This window comes from Talpa europaea, assembly GCF_964194135.1.
Source record: "Talpa europaea genome assembly, chromosome: 13".
Taxonomy (NCBI): domain Eukaryota; kingdom Metazoa; phylum Chordata; class Mammalia; order Eulipotyphla; family Talpidae; genus Talpa; species Talpa europaea.
Window position 1 is genome coordinate 48,226,255 of NC_140080.1, and position 19,190 is coordinate 48,245,444.

The window sequence follows — 19,190 nt, forward strand, 5'->3', positions numbered from 1 at the left end:
GGTCTACAAAGCAATAGACCCTAATGTCCCTGGGTAAATAATCAAAGATTATAGCCAGCAACTTGTAAATATAATAAAAGTGCTAATTAATCAAGACAAGAAAGGAAAGTTCCTTATCTCAATCTGTTAAAAGTTAAAAATGAAGAGACAGTGGAACGTGCCATAAGGAGCCCAGAAAGTCTCTATTTAGCAGAATTGTGTAACCTGCCTGATGAGAAGTTTAAAATGAGTTTGTCAAAATAAAAATAATTAATGAACAAAGGTAGGAATACAATATGGATAGAAAAGATATGAAAATGCTTCAAACAGAATTAGTAGACTCAAAGAGTAACATATTTGAACTATGAGAGGTCCTCAATATTAGAGAAATATAAGTAGCTGATACAATTAGTAAGCATCATTGTACAGTGGTGGGAAATACCAACAAAGAGAGAGAAGAATCAAAAACAAAAACTAAACGGTGTAAGATTTGGGGGCTAATTGAAAAAAAATAGTATCTGTTATTGGGGGTCCCAAAAGGAGATAAGAAAGAAAAGGGCCTAGAAATTTATTAAAAGAAATAGTAACTGAGAATCTCCCCAGTCTGGAAAAGGAACCAGATACTCTGATTCAAGACTCAAAAGTCCCTGACACACCCCAAGACATACTATAAGCAAATTGGTTAAAAAAAGCACTAAAAACTAGTGACAATTAAAGGATACTAAAAGTGTCCAGAGAAAGAAGCGTTATTTATAAGGGAACTAACAGACACCAAAATTATACAATGTGGAAGAGGAAGAGAGTGAAAATGTGGGCCATTAGGATGAATTCCACCTCAAACTGATCAAGAGGTCATAAATATAGATCATCACATACAAACTCTCAGTATAACCTTAAACAAAATCTGTAGAAGTAACACATAATAAAATGGGAGTAAGACCTAATCACAACATAAGAAGGTGTTAAAAAATTATAAAAATACACCAAATAAAACCTCCAAGTAACAAAATGACTATCTTACAAACAAATGGTAATCAAAAAAAAAGTCAGGAACAGCTATCCTTCATCAGATAAATTTCTAGTTAAAAAAGGGAATAGATGGAGTTGAACATAATGATTAAAGGCCCAATACAATGAGAAGATATAATACTTATAAATACATTGCCAAAGGTGGAGCACCAAGATACATAGAGCAATTAGTAGAATTAAAGAGAAATATTGACAACAAAATAATAGCAGGGCACTTTGAGACCTCACAACCATACCACTTACACAAATTAATCATAAGTTTTCCACAAGTCAAAATAAGTAAGGAAATAATAGCCTTAAGGGATGAGCTAGATCAGCTAGGATTAATAGGTATATCTGGGACATTTCACCCCCAAACCATAGCACAGAGACCATAAGTTAGGACACAGTTCAATTTTCGATAAACCCATGAAAATTAAGATCACACCAAGCATTCTTTCTGATCATAGTACCATAAAGCTAGAAATTAACTCTAAACAACCTGGAAGAATCTTAAACACATGGGACCAAACAACACAGTGTTGTGTAACCATTGAGTCAAAAAGGAAATTTATTTATTTTTTTTTTTAGAAGTGATTTTATTTTATTTATTTATTTATTTATTTTAAAGATTCATTTATTTGTTTATTTATACAAGCACTGGGTACAGTCAGAAGCGCGGGAGGGTGAGAGAATTCACCAGAGCCAGAGCGGGGAGCAGAGCAGGCAGAAGGACCGAAGTACACTGCTGAGGGGAGCAGCGGGTGGCAGGAGAGGTCTGCGGCCATGTGGGACCCTCCTCCCGTGGCCAGGGAGCAGCCGGGGATCGAACCGGCGCTGCAGAGGCTGCGGGCAGCTTCGCAACCCAGCGCTCAACTGCTGCGCCACCGGGGAGACCCCAAAAAGGAAATTTAAAAATACCTGTGGACTAATAAAAATAAGGACACAAGTTATCAGAATTAATGGGATGCAGCAAAAGTAGTATTAAGAGGGAAGTTAATTGCAATACTGGTCTACAATAAGAAGAAAATTCCCAGCAATTTAATATGCTCTCTAATCAAACTTAAAAAAGAAAGAACACAACCAAAAATTATTAGAAGGAAAGAAATAATGAAAGAATAAAAATTATAATAGAAATAAATAAAATAAAAATCTAGAAGACTATAAAAAAGATCAATGAAATTAAGAATTGGTTCTTTGAGAAGATAACCTTTTGCTAGGCCTACAAAGAAAAGAAGAGAGAAAACTTTGATAATAGAATTAGAATTGGGAGAGGAGAAATTAGTACAAATGTCATAGAAATACAAAGGATGCTAGGAGAGATTACTGAGAACTATATGCTAATAGTTCAGCAATCTTGAAGAAATGTATAAAACTGTAGAACAATACTATTTTCCAAAACTGAACTCGGAAGAAACAAAATTTTAATAGACTGATCACAACTGTGGAAATTGAAACCATAATCAAAAATCTACCCCCAAAGAAAAGCCCAGTACTAGGTGACTTTACAAGTGAATTTTATCAAAACTTTAAGAATTTATGCCCACTTATTATAATTATTCCAAAATCTCCAAGAAGAGGGACTACTTCCTAACACATTCTTATCCTAATGCAAATTAGGATAATTTGCACAAATTATCCAAATGCAAAAACCAGAAAAAGACAGCACAGTAAAAGGAAACAGACTCAGTATCTCTGATGACTATTGATGTGAAAGTTCTCAGCAAATTAGCAAATTGAATACACTACAAAGATCATACACAGTTGCCAAGTGGGATTTCTTACAGGATGCAAGAATGGTGTAATATACATAAATCAATCATGTAGTACACTACATCAATGAAAGTTTAAAAAGCATATCATATTATCAATAGATGCAGTGAAAACATTTGATCTAAACCCATTTATGATAAAGATTCTTAACAAAATGGAAACAGGAGGAACCTCTCTCAACATAATAAAGACCACATATCACAAACCCACAGCCAATATTGCAATTACTGTGAAAAGCTGCTCCCTTTAAGATCAGGAACAAGGCAAGGACACACAATCAGCACATCTGCTTAAATATAGTGTTAGCGGTTTTAGGTAGAGCAATCAGGCAACAAGAAAAAATAAAATTGGAAAAGTGAAACTGTCATTATTTATAGACAATATATTATGTCCAGAAAACTCTATCAAAAAGCTATTTGAGGGCCTCCCCGGTGGCGCAGCGGTTGAGTGCTGGGCTGCGAAGCTGCCCGCAGCCTCTGCAGCGCCGGTTCAATCCCCGGCTGCTCCCCGGCCACCGGAGGAGGGTCCCACATGGCGCCCACTGCTCGGTCCTTCTGCCTGCTCTGCTCCCCGCTCTGGCTCTGGTGAATTCCCTCACCCTCCCGCGCTTCTGACTGTACCCAGTGCATGTATAAACAAAACAAACAAACAAATAAATAAATAAAAACATGCCTCTATTAAAAAAAAAAGCTATTTGAAACAATAAATGAATACAGTGAAGTGGAGATTTACAAAATTAACATAAAAATCTGTTGCATTTTTATATACAAATATGAGCAAGAACAAAAGGAGGGGTCTCCCTGGTGGTGCAGGGGTTGAAATCTCAGTGCTGTCAAGCTATCAGCAGCCACTGTGACATGAGTTTGAACCCCCGCCAGGGAGCTAACACACAAGGTGCAGCAGACCTCTCCTGTCTCACCCGCTGCTCCCCTTAGCAGTGTATTTCAGTAGATCCCCCTGTTCTCCCCACTTTGTCTCTGGTGAATCCTCTCACCCCCACCCCCACACCTCTGGCTTACAACTCCAGTTCTTTTATGTATAAATAAATAAAAAGAAAAAAAGAATGAAATGAAATTAAGAAAATAATTGCATATACTAGTACATAAAAAATAATCCTATATTTAGGGATTAACCTAATTAAGGGGGTAAAGGTTTTATACAATGAAAAGTATCAGACACTGTTGGAGGACACCCCGTGTAGTGAGCAGAAGGGCCTTGACCCGAGTCCCTAAGGCATGTGAAAACACATGCGTCTTGGAGGAAAACCTCTGAGTGACAGGACTTGGTGTTGAGAGCCTGGAAGTGACCTGTGTACATCTCCACAGTTTGAGAACAACAAAAATAATGAGCGAACTTCCCAGGCTCTGGCTAGGGGGCGATAAGATTTTGTGTGTGAGAACTAACCGCCTGGTACCCTACTGTCTGAAGTAAATAGATAATAGTAAGAAAATAGACTAATCACTCATACATGTTATCATTATATGGTATGCTTTGATGTTATACCTGCTGCAATTAAAATAAGTATATAATGAACACTAAGACAATAAAGATTTACTGCATGCTAGACATGACAGTCCCCCATGTCTGATTTCCCTCACTGTCGTGTCCCAGGTCTCATACTCACTAGAAGTCCACAAGACACTATTAGAGGACATAAAGCACGGCAGAAAGAGGAAGATATTCTGTGCTCATGAATACAAAGAATTAATGTGATAAGAATGACTATTTTACTAAAAGCAATATATGGATTTAATACAATCCCCATTGGAAGTTCAGTGATAGTCTTCAAGGAAATAGAACAAAAAGTGCTAAAGTAAAGTGGAAAAACATAAAAGACCCCAAGTAGGTAAAGCAATCTTGAGAAACAAGAATGGAAGCATTGATTTTAAACTATATTGTTAAGTAACAGTCATTAAAACAATATGCTATTTTAATAAAAATAAACACAGATCAATGAAAGAGAATTGGAAGTCCAGAAATAATTTCACACAGGTAACAATACCTAATTTATAACGGAGAAGCTGTGACCAAATAATGGAGAAAGGACAGTCTTTTTAACAAATGGTGTTGGTAATAGTGGATGGACATATGTAAAAAAATGAAGTTGAAGCACTCTAACTCCATGCACAGTAATATTTCAAAATGGATTATACACTTAGATATAAGACCTGCAACAATAAAATACATAGAAGAAAGCACTGATGATACATTTCATGACATCGGTGATAGAGATGTCTTTAGGGACTTGACACATACAACAAGGGAAATAAAAAGAAAAATAAACAGCTGGTATAACCTCAAATTAAAAAGCTTTTTACACAGTGAAAGAAAATATTCAGAGATTGGAAGACATACTACTAAATAGGAGAAGATAGTCACACATCAAAGATCTCCAATAACAAGTGCTAGAGAGGATGTGGTAAAAGAGGAACCCTAATAACATTGTTGTTGGGAATGTAAACTGGTGCAACTATTTTGGAAAATAATTTGAATCAATCTTTAAAAATTAAAGTGGATAAACCATATGGTCTAGCAATCACACTTTTGTTTATCCAAAAAATATGAAATCATCAGCTCAAAAAAGTATATGCTCTGTGATGTTTATTTCAGCATTATTACAATAATTAGGATTTGGAAATAACCTAAGGGCCCACTGATAGAGGGTTGGATAAAGAACATATGGTATATTCACACAATGGAATACTATTCAGCTGTAAAGGAAGATGAAATGTTACAATACACAGCAAAATGGAAGCAGCTTGAGGGAATAACATGAAGCAAAGCAAGTCAAAAAGTTAAAGACAAATATTGGATGATTTCACATATGTGAGTAAAATAATGAATCAAAGCAGATGAACTTGATAAAACAAAATAATTACAGCTAGTGGACATGGATAACCAAAGCAATGCTTCTAAAGTTGAGGAAAGGGAAAGGGCTAAAGGGCTAAAGGGACAGGTGGTAGGGGAATAAAAGAAGGAAAAGTGTATGTTAGTGAAAGGCAGGTTAAAATCTTGTGCTTGGTGAAATTAAAAAAGAAAAGAATATCTGGTACATGAAATGTGAACAAAGGAAGAACGGAAAGAAGAAAGAGCAAGAGGACCTTTTTAGAGAGGTGTAGAACTTGTGAAATGCCTGGTGTTTATTCGGCATGTGGTAAATATCTGTTGAAAGATTGAATAGGCGAGTAGAAAGATATAATGAAGAAATTACATATAATGAATTTACATTCATATAATAAATGAATTTATTACATATAATAACAAGGAAATTGTATTCTGAAATAAGTAACTTGGCAGTTTTTAAGTCTCAAAATTGTACACCTCGCAAAGACCTCTTTGTAGAACTACGAAGAAAACAAACAACATCCACAGTCTCTACCCTTGAGGATTAATTTAATTATCTGGAAATAAGATTCCCCTTAGAAAAGTCCCCATTTTCCTTGATCTGTGTATTTTCCAGGTTTATTCTGATAATAAAAATTACAGTAGCGTACACGTAGTTTACTTTCATGTAAACTACATAAAGTGACTGTTACAATATTTGTTCCATTTGTTGCGTTCTGTACATGAGACAGTTAAATTTTTAGGTGTTAGTGTCTTTTAGGCACCTGTCTTTATTACCCTTTAGGTCTCTGCACTTTACAGTTAGTTCCCAATTTTCAAGCTTTGTCTTTTTTTGTAATTATGCTCCACTCATTCTGTTATCTCAGGAACCTGTCCATATACTCACCAGAGGCATTAATTTTCCTTTATCTAGAAGCACATTATACAGTGTGATAGCCATTACCCACCTGTATCTTTTAAGTTTAATTAAATTTATAGTCCTTATGTTTAGTTAAATTTATAGTTCTTAATGTGGTGCTTAGATTTCAGTTCTTTCTTGTTTCACCACGTGTTTCAACTGCATAGCTTTATGAGTAACAGATGTCCAGGCAGCTTTCATAATCACTATATTAGAAGCAACTTTGTAAAAAGCCATAGAGTAGAGTAGAATTCACATGCTTTAGAAGTAGAGTTAAATTCAACTTCCTGCTCTGGTCTTGAACAAGTTACCTAACTTTCCTGGATCCATTTCCTTGTCATTTTTTGGAATTAAGTGAACTGGAGTTTATAATACTTAACGAGTGACATATTTAATATTTAATTGATACCAAGTAATGGGATTGTTTTTCTTTTGGGTAAGTAATGTTTTGGGAAACAATCTACTAATTCTGAAGGAGATAGATTTCAGAGAAAGCTCCTTTTTGTCTACCTTTTTATGGGTTGATTTCTCAAATAGCATGTTTGACTACAAGTAAAAGAAGGACATTATGTGTTTGTTAGGTTGTAGAGAGGCCTATGCAGTGTATGTAACGACCTAGAGGCATGAGACACTGTAATTAAAGCTGTTGAAATTGTCATAATACAAGGAAAAATAAATGTTTGATTTTTATTGAATTTTATTGAAGAAGTAACAGTTTAATTTGTTTTCTAGACCTTTAGATCCTAGGTAATATGTTGAATAAATGAAGTGATTTACTATGTGTTACTGGAAAATAAGCATGAATTAACCTTATTTTATCATTAAAATTATGCTTAGAATGGGTAGCTTTTAATTTTATTAATAAGAGTAATATTATTATTGATTTTACTTGTATAACCTATTTTTTGTTTGTTTTTGGTATTGACAAGTATTTACAGCATCTCATATGTGATGTATTTCTGGTTGTGTCACTTAACACTGTTCTCATTGCTTGCTGACCAGTCTTTCTAATTAAGAGTGAGTTTGTGGGTAAATGGAAATAAAATTACATCTCACAGTCACTACACTTATGATAGATAATTCACTGTAGCTTCTTTAATATGACAGTCGCCAGTCACTCTGGTCTACTACTTTAGGGTCTTTAGGGAGCAGTTGGAATTGTGTGCATATCCTATTAACAGGTCTAACTCTACCATTTGCTCTGTGGCTGAAGAAAGCATTTCTACATGTGACTGATACTTAAGGGAAAATTCTTTAAGGTAGCATACACAATTTTTTAAACCGTAGTGAAGAATTTTAAATGCAAGAGAGGAACATAATAAAATGTGGGCTTTATTTTTCACTGGAGATTCACAGTTCTTATTCTCTGAGATTTTTTTATAATTTAATTTTACTTTATATATATTTTACAATGTATTTTACAGTGCATGCGTTCTCCTTTCAGGTGTAGTCTCCGCAAAATTCCCATCACCAATTCACCTGTGCACCATCACCATAGTCCCTTGTGTAAAGAACACATTCCCTCTCCTGTTTTGATCCCTCTCCCTCCCTCTCCCCCTTGCATGAGTGTCTCTGATTAATAGTTGCCTGTTAATTTTGTTTTTTAATTTATTATAATTATTTTTTTCCTGGTCCCTTATAAAATGTGGGCCTTTAAAGATACGGTATTTCTTTTTTTTTTTTTTTAATAGAGGCATGTTTTATTTATTTATTTGTTTGTTTGTTTGTTTGTTTATACATGCACTGGGTACAGTCAGAAGCGCGGGAGGGTGAGAATTCACCAGAGGCAGAGTGGAGAGCAGAGCAGGCAGAAGGACCGAAGTACACAAATATCAAATATTTGTGCTGAGGGCGGCAGGAGAGGTCTGCGCACCATGTGGGACCCTCCTCTGGTGGCCGGGGAGCAGCCGGGGATCGAACCTGCGTCGCAGAGGCCGCGGGCAGCTTAGCAACCCAGCGCTCAACCGCTGCGCCACCGGGGAGGCCCGATACGGTATTTCTTGATGGCTGGGAAACTTTCAAACCTTTGTCTATATTTTGTCTATATTTCAATCATAATCGTTACTATGTTCTTAATTACTAAAGAAGTGGAAGCATCCTGGAGAGCATTTTTGCATTCTTCTACCACCCAATCCACCTGCCTGCATCTGAACCATATACCTACTCAAGAATATTATTTTTCAGCAATAAAAAGAGCTGTTTATATCCTGTACTACTCGCCTCCACTTCCTCTTCTCATGTTTCCGCAGATATACATTCTATCAGAGCTTCTCTTATCAAGGCCATCAATCTTGATAGGAAGAAATTTAGAAGAATATGAAATCCAGAGAAGAAATTTTTCAAAATGATAGCATGTGGTCAACTGTATCAAATATTTGTGACAGGCAGTTTCAAAAGCTTGATGATTCAAGCAAACTGGAGCCTGTGCTCCAGACTCTAAATAGAATAGTAGTATGAAGTAGAATGATGGTTAGAAAGCAGTTCTAATTCTGATGTAAAAGTAGAGAGAGAAGTTAGTTCTTTTTTTTTTTATTTTTGCCTGGAAGAACTGGGTTGTAGGCCGGAGGTGTAGAGGGTGAGAGGATTCACCAGAGACAGAGTGAGGAGAACAGTCAGATTTACTGAAATACACGCGAAGGGGAGCAGCGGGCAAGACAGGAGAGGTCTGCTGCATCATGTGGGTTAGCTCCCTGTCTGAGGATCAAACTTAGGCCATAGTGGTGATAGCGCTGAGACTTAAAGCCTGATTCATTTGTTTCATTTAGGAAATAACCTCTGTAGTTTCAGCCATATCAGGCTTTTTTTAATGTTGCTGAATGATGGCACTTACTAATAAAATAAATAGCTCTAATAATTTTTTGCCAATTCAGTGGCATGAATTGCATTCATAGTGTCATGCAACTGTCAACACTAGTCTATTTCCAAAACTTTTTCATCATTCCAAATAGAAACTGTACTCTGTAAGCAATGACTCCTCCCCACCCCCAACTTCAAGCTTATCTGTAATCTTTCTGTCTCTCTGAATTTCTCTATTGTACATATTTCATATAGTTGGAATCATAATATTTGTACTTTTGTGTCTGGCTTATTTTACTTTGCACAGCATTTTTAAAGTCCATCCGGTTGTAGCATATGTTAGGGTTTCATTTTTAAAATTCTGAACAATTTTATTGTATGTATAACCCTAGTCACTTAAAAATGACCTTTATTGTTAGTTATTGTATGTTTGTGCATGCGCATGAATAAATTTTTTCCTCTCAAGAGTGGAAAATTCCTGTCTTGTTTTATTGTCTTTGATGTGTTTGTGTTTTTTTTCTCTTCTAAGTCTTTGAAGAGAGTTTTTTGTTTTTTGTTTCGTTGGTTTGGCTATTTAGGTGTGAATCTGTTCCAAAATTAAATATTCTACAAAGCAGGCCAGGCAGGTTTCTATTATGATAGGGTTTTCAAAAACATGTTTGTTGCTGTAATTTTTCTTTACTCCTGTTAAAGTGTAATTTAATAGAGGGCCTATATGTATATATTTCTAAAATTCAGTTATCCTGTCTGATTCTTCAACAATTACATCTCTGCAAATAAACTCCGCATATATATTGTCTGTGTATTTTCTTTTGGTATTCCAATCCTGTGATTTTCTCACTCTTGTAGATGTCAGGGTTGGCAAGGACTTAGTGGCTTTCTTCATTTACTCTTGAAGTGGCTTAGATCCATGGAGTCCAAGTGACTGGCCCAAGGCCCACATCAGATAATGGGGCAGATCCTGTCTCACAGTGGACATACTTTATTCAGGTCTTTTTAAGAAATGAACTTTGAATTGTAACTTAGATTTAACAAAATGTATTTTATTTATTTTTATTTATTTTTTTAAGATTTATTTATTTATACAAACACTGGGTACAGTCAGAAGCGCAGGAGGATGAAAGAATTCACCAGAGTCAGAGCAGGGAGCAGAACAGGCAGATTGAGGAAGTGCACTGCTGAGGGGAGCAGCGGGTGCAGCAGGAGAGGTCTGTCGCACCATGTGGGACCCTCGCCGGCAGCCAGGGATTGAACTGGCACTGCAGAGGCTGCGGGCAGCTTCGCAGCCCAGCGCTCAACCGCTGCGCCACCAGGGGAGACCCCAAAATGTATTTTAAATGTACAGTTTGATGAGTTTTAACAAATTTGTACACCGTGTAAGCATCACCATAATTATTTCATTATCCCCCAGAAGTCCCCTCTGTGCTTAGTCCTTCCGCCCCACACCACCAGCTGCATATAAATGTAATCATATAGAATGCATTTTTGTGTTCACTGTTTTCTTAGCAGAATGTCTGAGATTCATCTGTGTTGTGTAGAATAGTAATAGTTACTTTTTATTGCTGGATAGTAGTCCATTATGTGAATATATTACAATTTATTCATCCATTAATCTTTATTAACAATTGGATGGTTTCTAGTTATTGGCTGTTGGAAATAAAGGTGGAGTGATATATGTGTCTTTTTAGTGACATATATGCATTTCTCTTTGGTAAATAAAGGTGAAATTGGTGGGTTGTATTGCTACAATGTAAATGGGCTTGTTATTTGTGCATATTTAGTTTATGACATCAGGGATTTTGAGAGGAAATACTTAGTTTTATAATGAATTGATTGGCAAGGAAACAGGAGGTAAATTTTTTTAAAAATATTATTAAAAAAAGGAATTAGATTATATAGGTTTGGGGGACCAGAATTGAGAACAAAGGAGTTAAGTTTTATTGGTTAAAGAGTGGATTAGAGGCAAAGAAATATGGATTTGGTTTAAGTTTATTGCTTACTTACAGGAAAGTTTATATGTGAAGAAATATGAAGAGGCTTTTTACAGTAGTTGAGGCTTCGAATTTTTGTTGTGAGCCTCTCACCTCTACGCAGCCCTAGTTTACGTTTCTGTCTCCCAACTTCAACTGACCTTGAAGCTTGGCTCAGGTTAGTTGGTAAGCCTCCAGACTCTGCCGTGTCTACAAAAGCAAGTCTCAGAAAAAAGCTTAGATAATTTTTTCCTCTCTTTGTGCTTTTAGAGTCTGAAACCAACTTAATTCCCTAAGTTGTGTGTGTGTGTGTGTATTTTAAGATTATTTATACATAGAAAAACTGGGGTGTGGGTCAGAGGTGTGGGGGAGGGGAGAGGATTCATCAGAGACAATATGAGAGCAGTACAGGTGGATCCACTGAAAATGCACTACTGAGGGGAGCAGTGGGTGAGACAGGAGAGGTCTGCTAGCCATATGTGAGTTAGCACCCTGGTTGGGGATTGAACTTAGGCCATAGTGGTGATAATAGCCCTGAAACTAACCCCTACGCCACCAAGGAGGCTCTTTGTATATTTTTTTTTGAGGAATATACAAATTGAGGAATTTTTATGTGGTAATGTTACATTTTGGCTATTTTAGGTTGAAGGGGGGCTTAAGTTACAATTTCAGGGGTAGAACTATTTTGCATTTAATTGTAAATATTTATGTGTCCTGGGTTGAAAATACATGTTGAGTAATTATGTGAATTTGAAGGGATTATTAAAATAAATTAAGATAATACCATATATTAACCAGACGCTTAACCTTAGGATTAAAAGATGTATTAATAGTTGTAGTTTGAATTTAAGTAAGTTATATAAAGGTGAATTTGAGTGTGAGTATTTATAAGGAGTCAGTGAGATTGCTTATTTTATAGAATATTTTACTTTTGAGAATAGATTAGTTTAAATAGTTGTGTTTAATTTTGGGAAGTAGTTTTATAGGTGGATTTAAAATTAAGGTTAAATTGTTTAAATAGGAAGTATTTGTTTAATAGGAAGTATTTTCATGGAAATAAAAGAAATACAAAGATTAAAGGTTGAAGTAAGCCAAAAATTTAGTTGGGAGTTTTGACTGCTGTTAGTGGAAAAGATTTTTTGATATGAGACTTGAAGTACTTTTGATGATAGATTTGGGGGGAAGGTTCTTATAGTGTTTCTGATGTTAGCAATTTAGAAAATACTATGAGAATTATTTATGGTTGATATAGCAAAATTTTAAAGCTGATGTGAAGATTTTTAATTTTAGTTTGTGCGGTTTTAGAAAAGAAAGTTTTAGATTTTATGTTAAGATTAGGAAAAATTGGAAACTTAGTTTGGAAAATCATAGATATTAGAAAAATTTAGGGTTTAGTTTATAGGTAAAAAAGAAAAAAATTGAAATGACTAAAAACTAGAATTTGATGTTTACAAAAAAAATTTGATATATATTTTATTAAATAATTATAAATTTAATTTATAAATTATGTTTATTTTTAATTTGGATGATTTGTATAAGTTTAGTAAGAATAAAAATGATTATATGGAATGAAATTTTTTGTTGGAATTTTTTATTGAGTTTAAGTATTTGGGTATTGAGTTGAATTTTAGATTGCGTTTTTTTATCATTATGCTTTATAGAGGTAACATTTGTTTAAAATACTGTATATGATTTAGGGGGATAGTTTCTCACATCATCAGATGTATGTTACAGCACCACCTCCACAATCAAAGCACCCATAGTCCTGCAGGCTGATGGGCCCCCTTCACCCTTTCTTTTGACCCTCATTTTTGAACTCCCACCCTCAGCACCCTCAATTCTGCAGTCAGGGATTTGTTTTTGTTTTCTCGGTTCCTTTCTTTTGTTTTTCTTTACTCTACAAATGAAAAAATCATCCTGTATTTGTCTTTCTCCTTCTGACTTACTCCATTTAGTGTATTTCCCTCCAGTTCCATCCATATTGTCAGAATGACAAGAGTTCATCTTTTTTTATAGCAGCAAATCATTTCATTGTGTGTATATACATCTTCTAATCCCATTCAACTGATATAGGGCACTGAGCTTATTTCCATAATTTGGCTATTTTAAACACTGCTGCAGTGAATATAGGAATGCGTATGTCCCTTCAAATTAGTATTTTTACATTCTTTGCATAGATAACTAGCAGTAGATTTTGGATCTTATGTAGATCCATTTTTAGTATTTTGAGAAACCTCTATACAGTTTTCTCAAAATATTAAAATTTTTTCTCCACATCATTGCCAACACTTGTTTCTGGATTTTATTTTTTCATGTAGTCCCTGCAATGGTGAGATGTTATCTCATTGTGGCTTTGATTTGCATTTCCCTGATGAGTAATGATGAGTATTTTTTCCTGTGGACCATCTGTATATGTTCTTTGGGGAAGTGCTTATTTAGTTCTTCTGCCCATTTCTTGATTGGGTTATTTATTTCCTTTAAAATTAATGTTTTAATTTGAGATTAAGTCATTAATAAAATGTTTTTATGTTTTGTTGACTATTTGATTTTATAGCTCTCATTATTAATTTTAATTTTATATTTCAGTTATGATTTTTAACCATTAAATTTTAATTTTTAATTGTAAGTAAGAACTTTTGTAATTTTATTTCTTTCTGGTGGAAGATTTGTAAGTAAATAATAAAATATTTTAGGACACTTATTTTAATATTTTTAGGTGATATAAAATTTTATTTTTAGATTAAATTTTTTTAGCTTTAAAAGTAAACCTAAATTTAGGATCTCACATTGGCATGCACAGATGCAAGCCCACAAGATATTGGAGCTGAATCAGCCATGTGAGGGAGACAGCGTCAGCCCTGCTGCTCTGGGCCCAGCTCATAAGGAGGTTACTGATCATTATGAAAATCCTAGAAATATGGGTTTCCTAGACAAGACATCTAAAAAATGTCAGAACTGGATTGGTGGGGACGCTAACATATAGTGATATGATGATTTAAGAATTACACATTCAAGTAGATGAAAAGGAGACGATTGTAGATGCCAGGTTTAAAATACTAGGCTGTGCCTAAACTCATTAGGCACCAAATGGGTGAGAGGAAAGACAGTGAAGAAAGCCTTGAGCCTCAGAAACACTAATATCAATAAGGAACTGTGCCTTTCTCCTGTGAAACTGCACTGCTCCATGCTGGCTGAAGATGCAATGAAGTTCAACCCTGACTGAAAACAAGCAAGAACCCAAGAAAGGAGAGGCACAGAAGAAAGGACACTGTCATGAAGCTCTTCACAGGTCACATGACTGTTTACCCATTTACATGCAGTCACCACTGATGTTCAGAAACCTCTCACATTGCACTAAAAGAGTTATGAGATAGGTACAACATTTACTGTTTCCTTTGTGATTCTGACGAAACAAAATACACAGTTCACTCTTCCCAGTAATAGTTTCTTTCAGCCCCCTTTTTATCGCCTTCACTCAGTTGATGTACAATATGAATAGTGTGTCTGGCCAGAAAACAGAAGTCAAAATGAAGTTTCATGTTTTGATATGTACAAATATTTTATCTAAATGTGTTTTGGGGAAGATAACCAATAGGATGCCTTGGTGTAATTATTTGATAGAACCAGTTATTGTACATAAAGCAGATCTGCAACCCTTATATAAAACAGTGTGAAGGTTTCTCAAAGTATTAAAAGTAGACCCACCAATTCCATTCGTAGGTATCTACCCTAAGAATGCAAAAATGATGATTTAAAGGGATATATGCTCTCTTATGTTCATTGTAGCACTATTTAAAATAGCTAGGATATTGAAACAACCTAAATGTTCAATGATGGCTGGTGAGTGGATAAAGATGTGGTATTATATACACAATGGAATACTAGTTAGCTTTAAAAAACAAACTCTTGGCTACTTGTGACATTGTAGATCAAACTAGGGGGATTAATACTAAGTGAAATAAATGAGAAGGAGAAAGACAAATACTGATGATTAACTCTTATGTGGGTCATAAAGAGCAGACAAATCTAAACCAAAACAAAGCCTAGAAATCTGACTGTGTAGAATTGAGACTACTAGAGGAAGGGGTGGTGGGATGGGGAGCAGAGGGGTTAGGGAATCCAATAGATTACAGGTGTGTTGGTGGTGAGTGTGCTATGGTGTGGTATAACATACATTTGAGTAGGTGTAAAATATGGTGTTGTAAACCAACATTACCTCAATAAAATGTAATGCTGTAAATATCTCCTCAAATCTTATTTGTCACATGTCAAATGGAATAGATGTCAGAATAGAATAGATGAGCTGTAGATTATATAACATACTAATTATTTGATGCCTTATAGTTTGTTCTGTTAAACTGAGTGCTTTTCATTAAATCACCTTCTTTAATGTTTCTAGGTTATTGAATCTTTGGGAATTATTATTTATAAAGCATTGGACTATGGTTTGAAAGAGAATGAAGAAAGGGAATTAAGCCCTCCCCTGGAGCAGCTTATTGATCAGATGGCCAACACAGTGGAGGCTGATGGTAGCAATGATGAAGGCTATGAAGCTGCAGATGAAGGCTTGGAAGGGGAAGAAGAAAAAAGAACAATCTCAACTATCAGGTCCTATAGAGATGTCATGAAGGTAAAGCAGCGATTTACATAATATTCTTTTCTTCTTAGAATTGTTTTTTAATTTAAAGAAAACATTAAACAATGATTCAACATTTGATGATAGTCAGCTATAAATTAAATGAATAAGGAACTGTAATACACTGATTCTATTTGATCACAGCCTCAACATGACCTTTATAATTAAATCATAACTTTCTCAAAAAAACTGCCCTCCTACCTATCTTATTGCAATCATAATATGAAAAATTGTTAAAAATGCTTTTGAAAGGACAGGTTTAATTGTGAGCTTACCAACTCCATCCTTAGGAATTTTATTGGAGAATATCATATCCTTATCTCTTGTTTCTTGGTTGTCTTCCTAACCACATTTGACCTACAAAAATTTCTACGTCTATTACAATATGTACTAAATGAATAGTCTCTTAATCCTATACATTAGCATATTCTAATGTGCTCCATTATATTGTAGCTGAAAAGTGCTTTCACATCCATTATTTTCTGAACCTTATGAGACTATGTGGTAGGTTAGGTAGATATTTTTGTATTCATTTTGCTATGAAAGAACTGGAACTCAGTTATATATATATAAAATTATGTGATTATATATATTTATATATTTTATATATTTATCAAATTTTATATATGATTATTTCCTCTCAAGCAAAAATTTACTTTTGTTTAAAATTTGAAACAATGGTAAATTTTTTCACTCAATAATTGATATCTGCAAGTGTAAATTCACATAGCCCTCATCTAAAATAATTTGATATTTTAAAGTCTACACATGTTCAGTATTTTTAATAACAAATGACTGGAAATATCTCATATTGTCTATTAAAAGTTAAATTAACTATGACATAGCCAAATAGTATACTACTATATAGCTATCAAAAAGATTGAAAAATCTCCAGGACATATTGTTTATGTAAATAGATAAGTATATATTGTATGATAATATTTATATAAGAAAAAGTATGGATAAGAATATATGTTTTTATATGTATTTGCTTGTATTTTTTTAATAAATTTTATTTTTATATTCCCCATACAATTGCAATTCCCTTATTTTGACCCCAGTCCCTCCCCTCCCCGCCCCCTACCATCCATAGAGTATCTCTGGTTCATAGTTGTTTGTTGATTTTGATTTTCACTTTCTTATGGTTATTCATTTTCCTGGTCCCTCATTTAAGTTTTCTAGATTCCTGCTATGAGTGAGACCATCCGGTATTTTTCTTTTTCTTTCTGGCTTATTTCGCTGAGCATGATCCCTTCCAGCGCCATCCATGTTGCTGCAAATTGCATGTGTTTATCTTTTTTGAATGCTGAGTAATATTCCATGGCGTATATGTACCACATCTTCTTGATCCAGTCATCTATTTTTGGGCATTTGGGTTCCAAAGCTTAGCTATTGTAAATATTGCTGCTATAAACATAGGGGTGCAGGTGCTGTTTGGAATTGATGTTTCTGTGTCCTTTGGGTAAATACCTAGGAGTGGAATTGCTGGATCATATGGAAGCTCTATGTTTAGTAGGTCCAGAAATCTCCACACAGCTCTCCATAGTGGTTGGACCAGTTTACACTCCCACCAACAGTGCAGGAGAGTTCCTTTTTCTCCAAGTCTTTGCCAGCATTTGTTGTTGCTAGTTTTTTTAATATGTGCCAATCTCACTGGTGTAAGATGGTATCTCATGGTAGTTTTAATTTGCATTTCCCTGATTACAAGTGATGTTGAACATCTTTTCATTTGCCTGTTGGCCATTTGCATTTCCTCTTCAGAGAAGTTTCTTTTTAGCTCTTCTGCCCATTTTTTGACTGGATTATTTTCTTTGTTTGTGTTGAGTCTCATCAGCTCTTTGCAGATTTTTGTGATCAGTCCTTTATCATTAGTGTTGTGTGCAAAAATGTTCTCCCAGTCGGTGGGGTTTCTCTTTGTTTTTGTTATTGTCTCTTTTGCTGTGCAGAAGTTCTTTTATTTGATGTAGTCCCAGCTGTTTATCTTTGCCTTCACTATCACTGCTTTGGGTGATGTGTCTGTAAAGATGTCTTTGATGTGCATATCACGGTAGTGTTTCACCTATATTTCCTTCTATGTATTTTATGGTTTCTGGTCTTATGTCTAGTTCTTAAATCTATTTTGACTTGATTTTTGAGGAAAGATAAACCATACTAAAACCAAAATAAAAAGTTAGCAATAGGTAGAGAAAAGAAACTGAGTGGAAAACTAGAACAGCTATTAATTCTAAGCATCTCTGAGGTCTTGATTCCATAGATTTTATTTAGAAGCCATATAAATATTTTATGTATTTGTAAAATAAAATTAAGTATAATAAAATAGTCCCCTTCCAGAACCAAAACAAGTAGAACAGAACTTTTATCACGTTGGAGTCATAATCACATAAAAAACATACAAATTAATAACAATATAGTGGCAATGAATACAAATACCACACAGTTATGGTCTCTAAATACCATTCACCAACAAAGAAATATATAAAAAAGGCTTCTATATAAAAATGACTATAGTTCCAGATCTGCAAAGAAATATATAAAATTGTCAAGAATATCTTACACCAGAAGTAAACAAATTGTCCAACACTACTAAATTGTATTAAAGGGATTCAGAAGTCAAGTTGGGAAGGCTCCCTTTGGTCAAAGATGAAAGAATTTGATCATCAATAAGAATAATGTCTTTGATGGATTAAGCATATCAAATATTCTGAATTCCATGATAATCAATAAAACCCTCATTGGTCACCATTGGAGATTGTTAGGGAACCAACTTACTTTGAACATTGGTAAATAAATGTAAAAGAATATTCATCATGCTTTTTCCATATGAACAGTACCTCAGGGTAACCATATAGTTATAGTCCAGTTTCTCTTTTTAAAATTGTTTCCAAGCAGAAAGGGAATGATAGGGATTGTAAAAGATAATTTTAACTCTAAAGAAATAATTGCAGTAACCATTTGGCATCACAAGAGAGCAATAGGCTTTATGTGTCTCCTGATAAAAGTATATACAACACCACCTAATGGTATTCTTGCCAAAAAGTAAATAAATACAATTGTCAATCTGATCAAGGCTCTAGAGCTAACTAATTTATCAATTTATAGAAAATTCAGGGGACATAGAAACATTTTAAACAACACCATAGCAATTTCATCAGCAGAATCCAGATTGTAAGAAACTGGGGGAAAAAAATTACTAAACCTAAGTTCTTTAGTAAATAATTACCAGTTAATATAAGAGAGGGAGGGATTTTTAAAGAATTTGACATATAATAGCCAGCTGCGATATGTG

At 34.6% G+C, this 19,190-nt stretch overlaps 1 protein-coding gene across 3 annotated transcripts in view; it reads left to right on the forward strand.

Moving 5' to 3' along the window:
• Nucleotides 1-19,190, forward strand: part of SPIRE1 (spire type actin nucleation factor 1) — a gene marked incomplete at both ends in the record, with an annotated part of 186,405 nt that overhangs the window by 80,426 nt on the left and 86,789 nt on the right. For all 3 annotated transcript variants that reach the window (XM_084252095.1, XM_084252096.1, XM_084252097.1), the window contains one exon: nt 15,668-15,898. In XM_084252095.1, the coding sequence (XP_084108221.1) occupies nt 15,668-15,898 (231 nt within the window). The remainder of the gene's footprint in view (nt 1-15,667; nt 15,899-19,190) is intronic.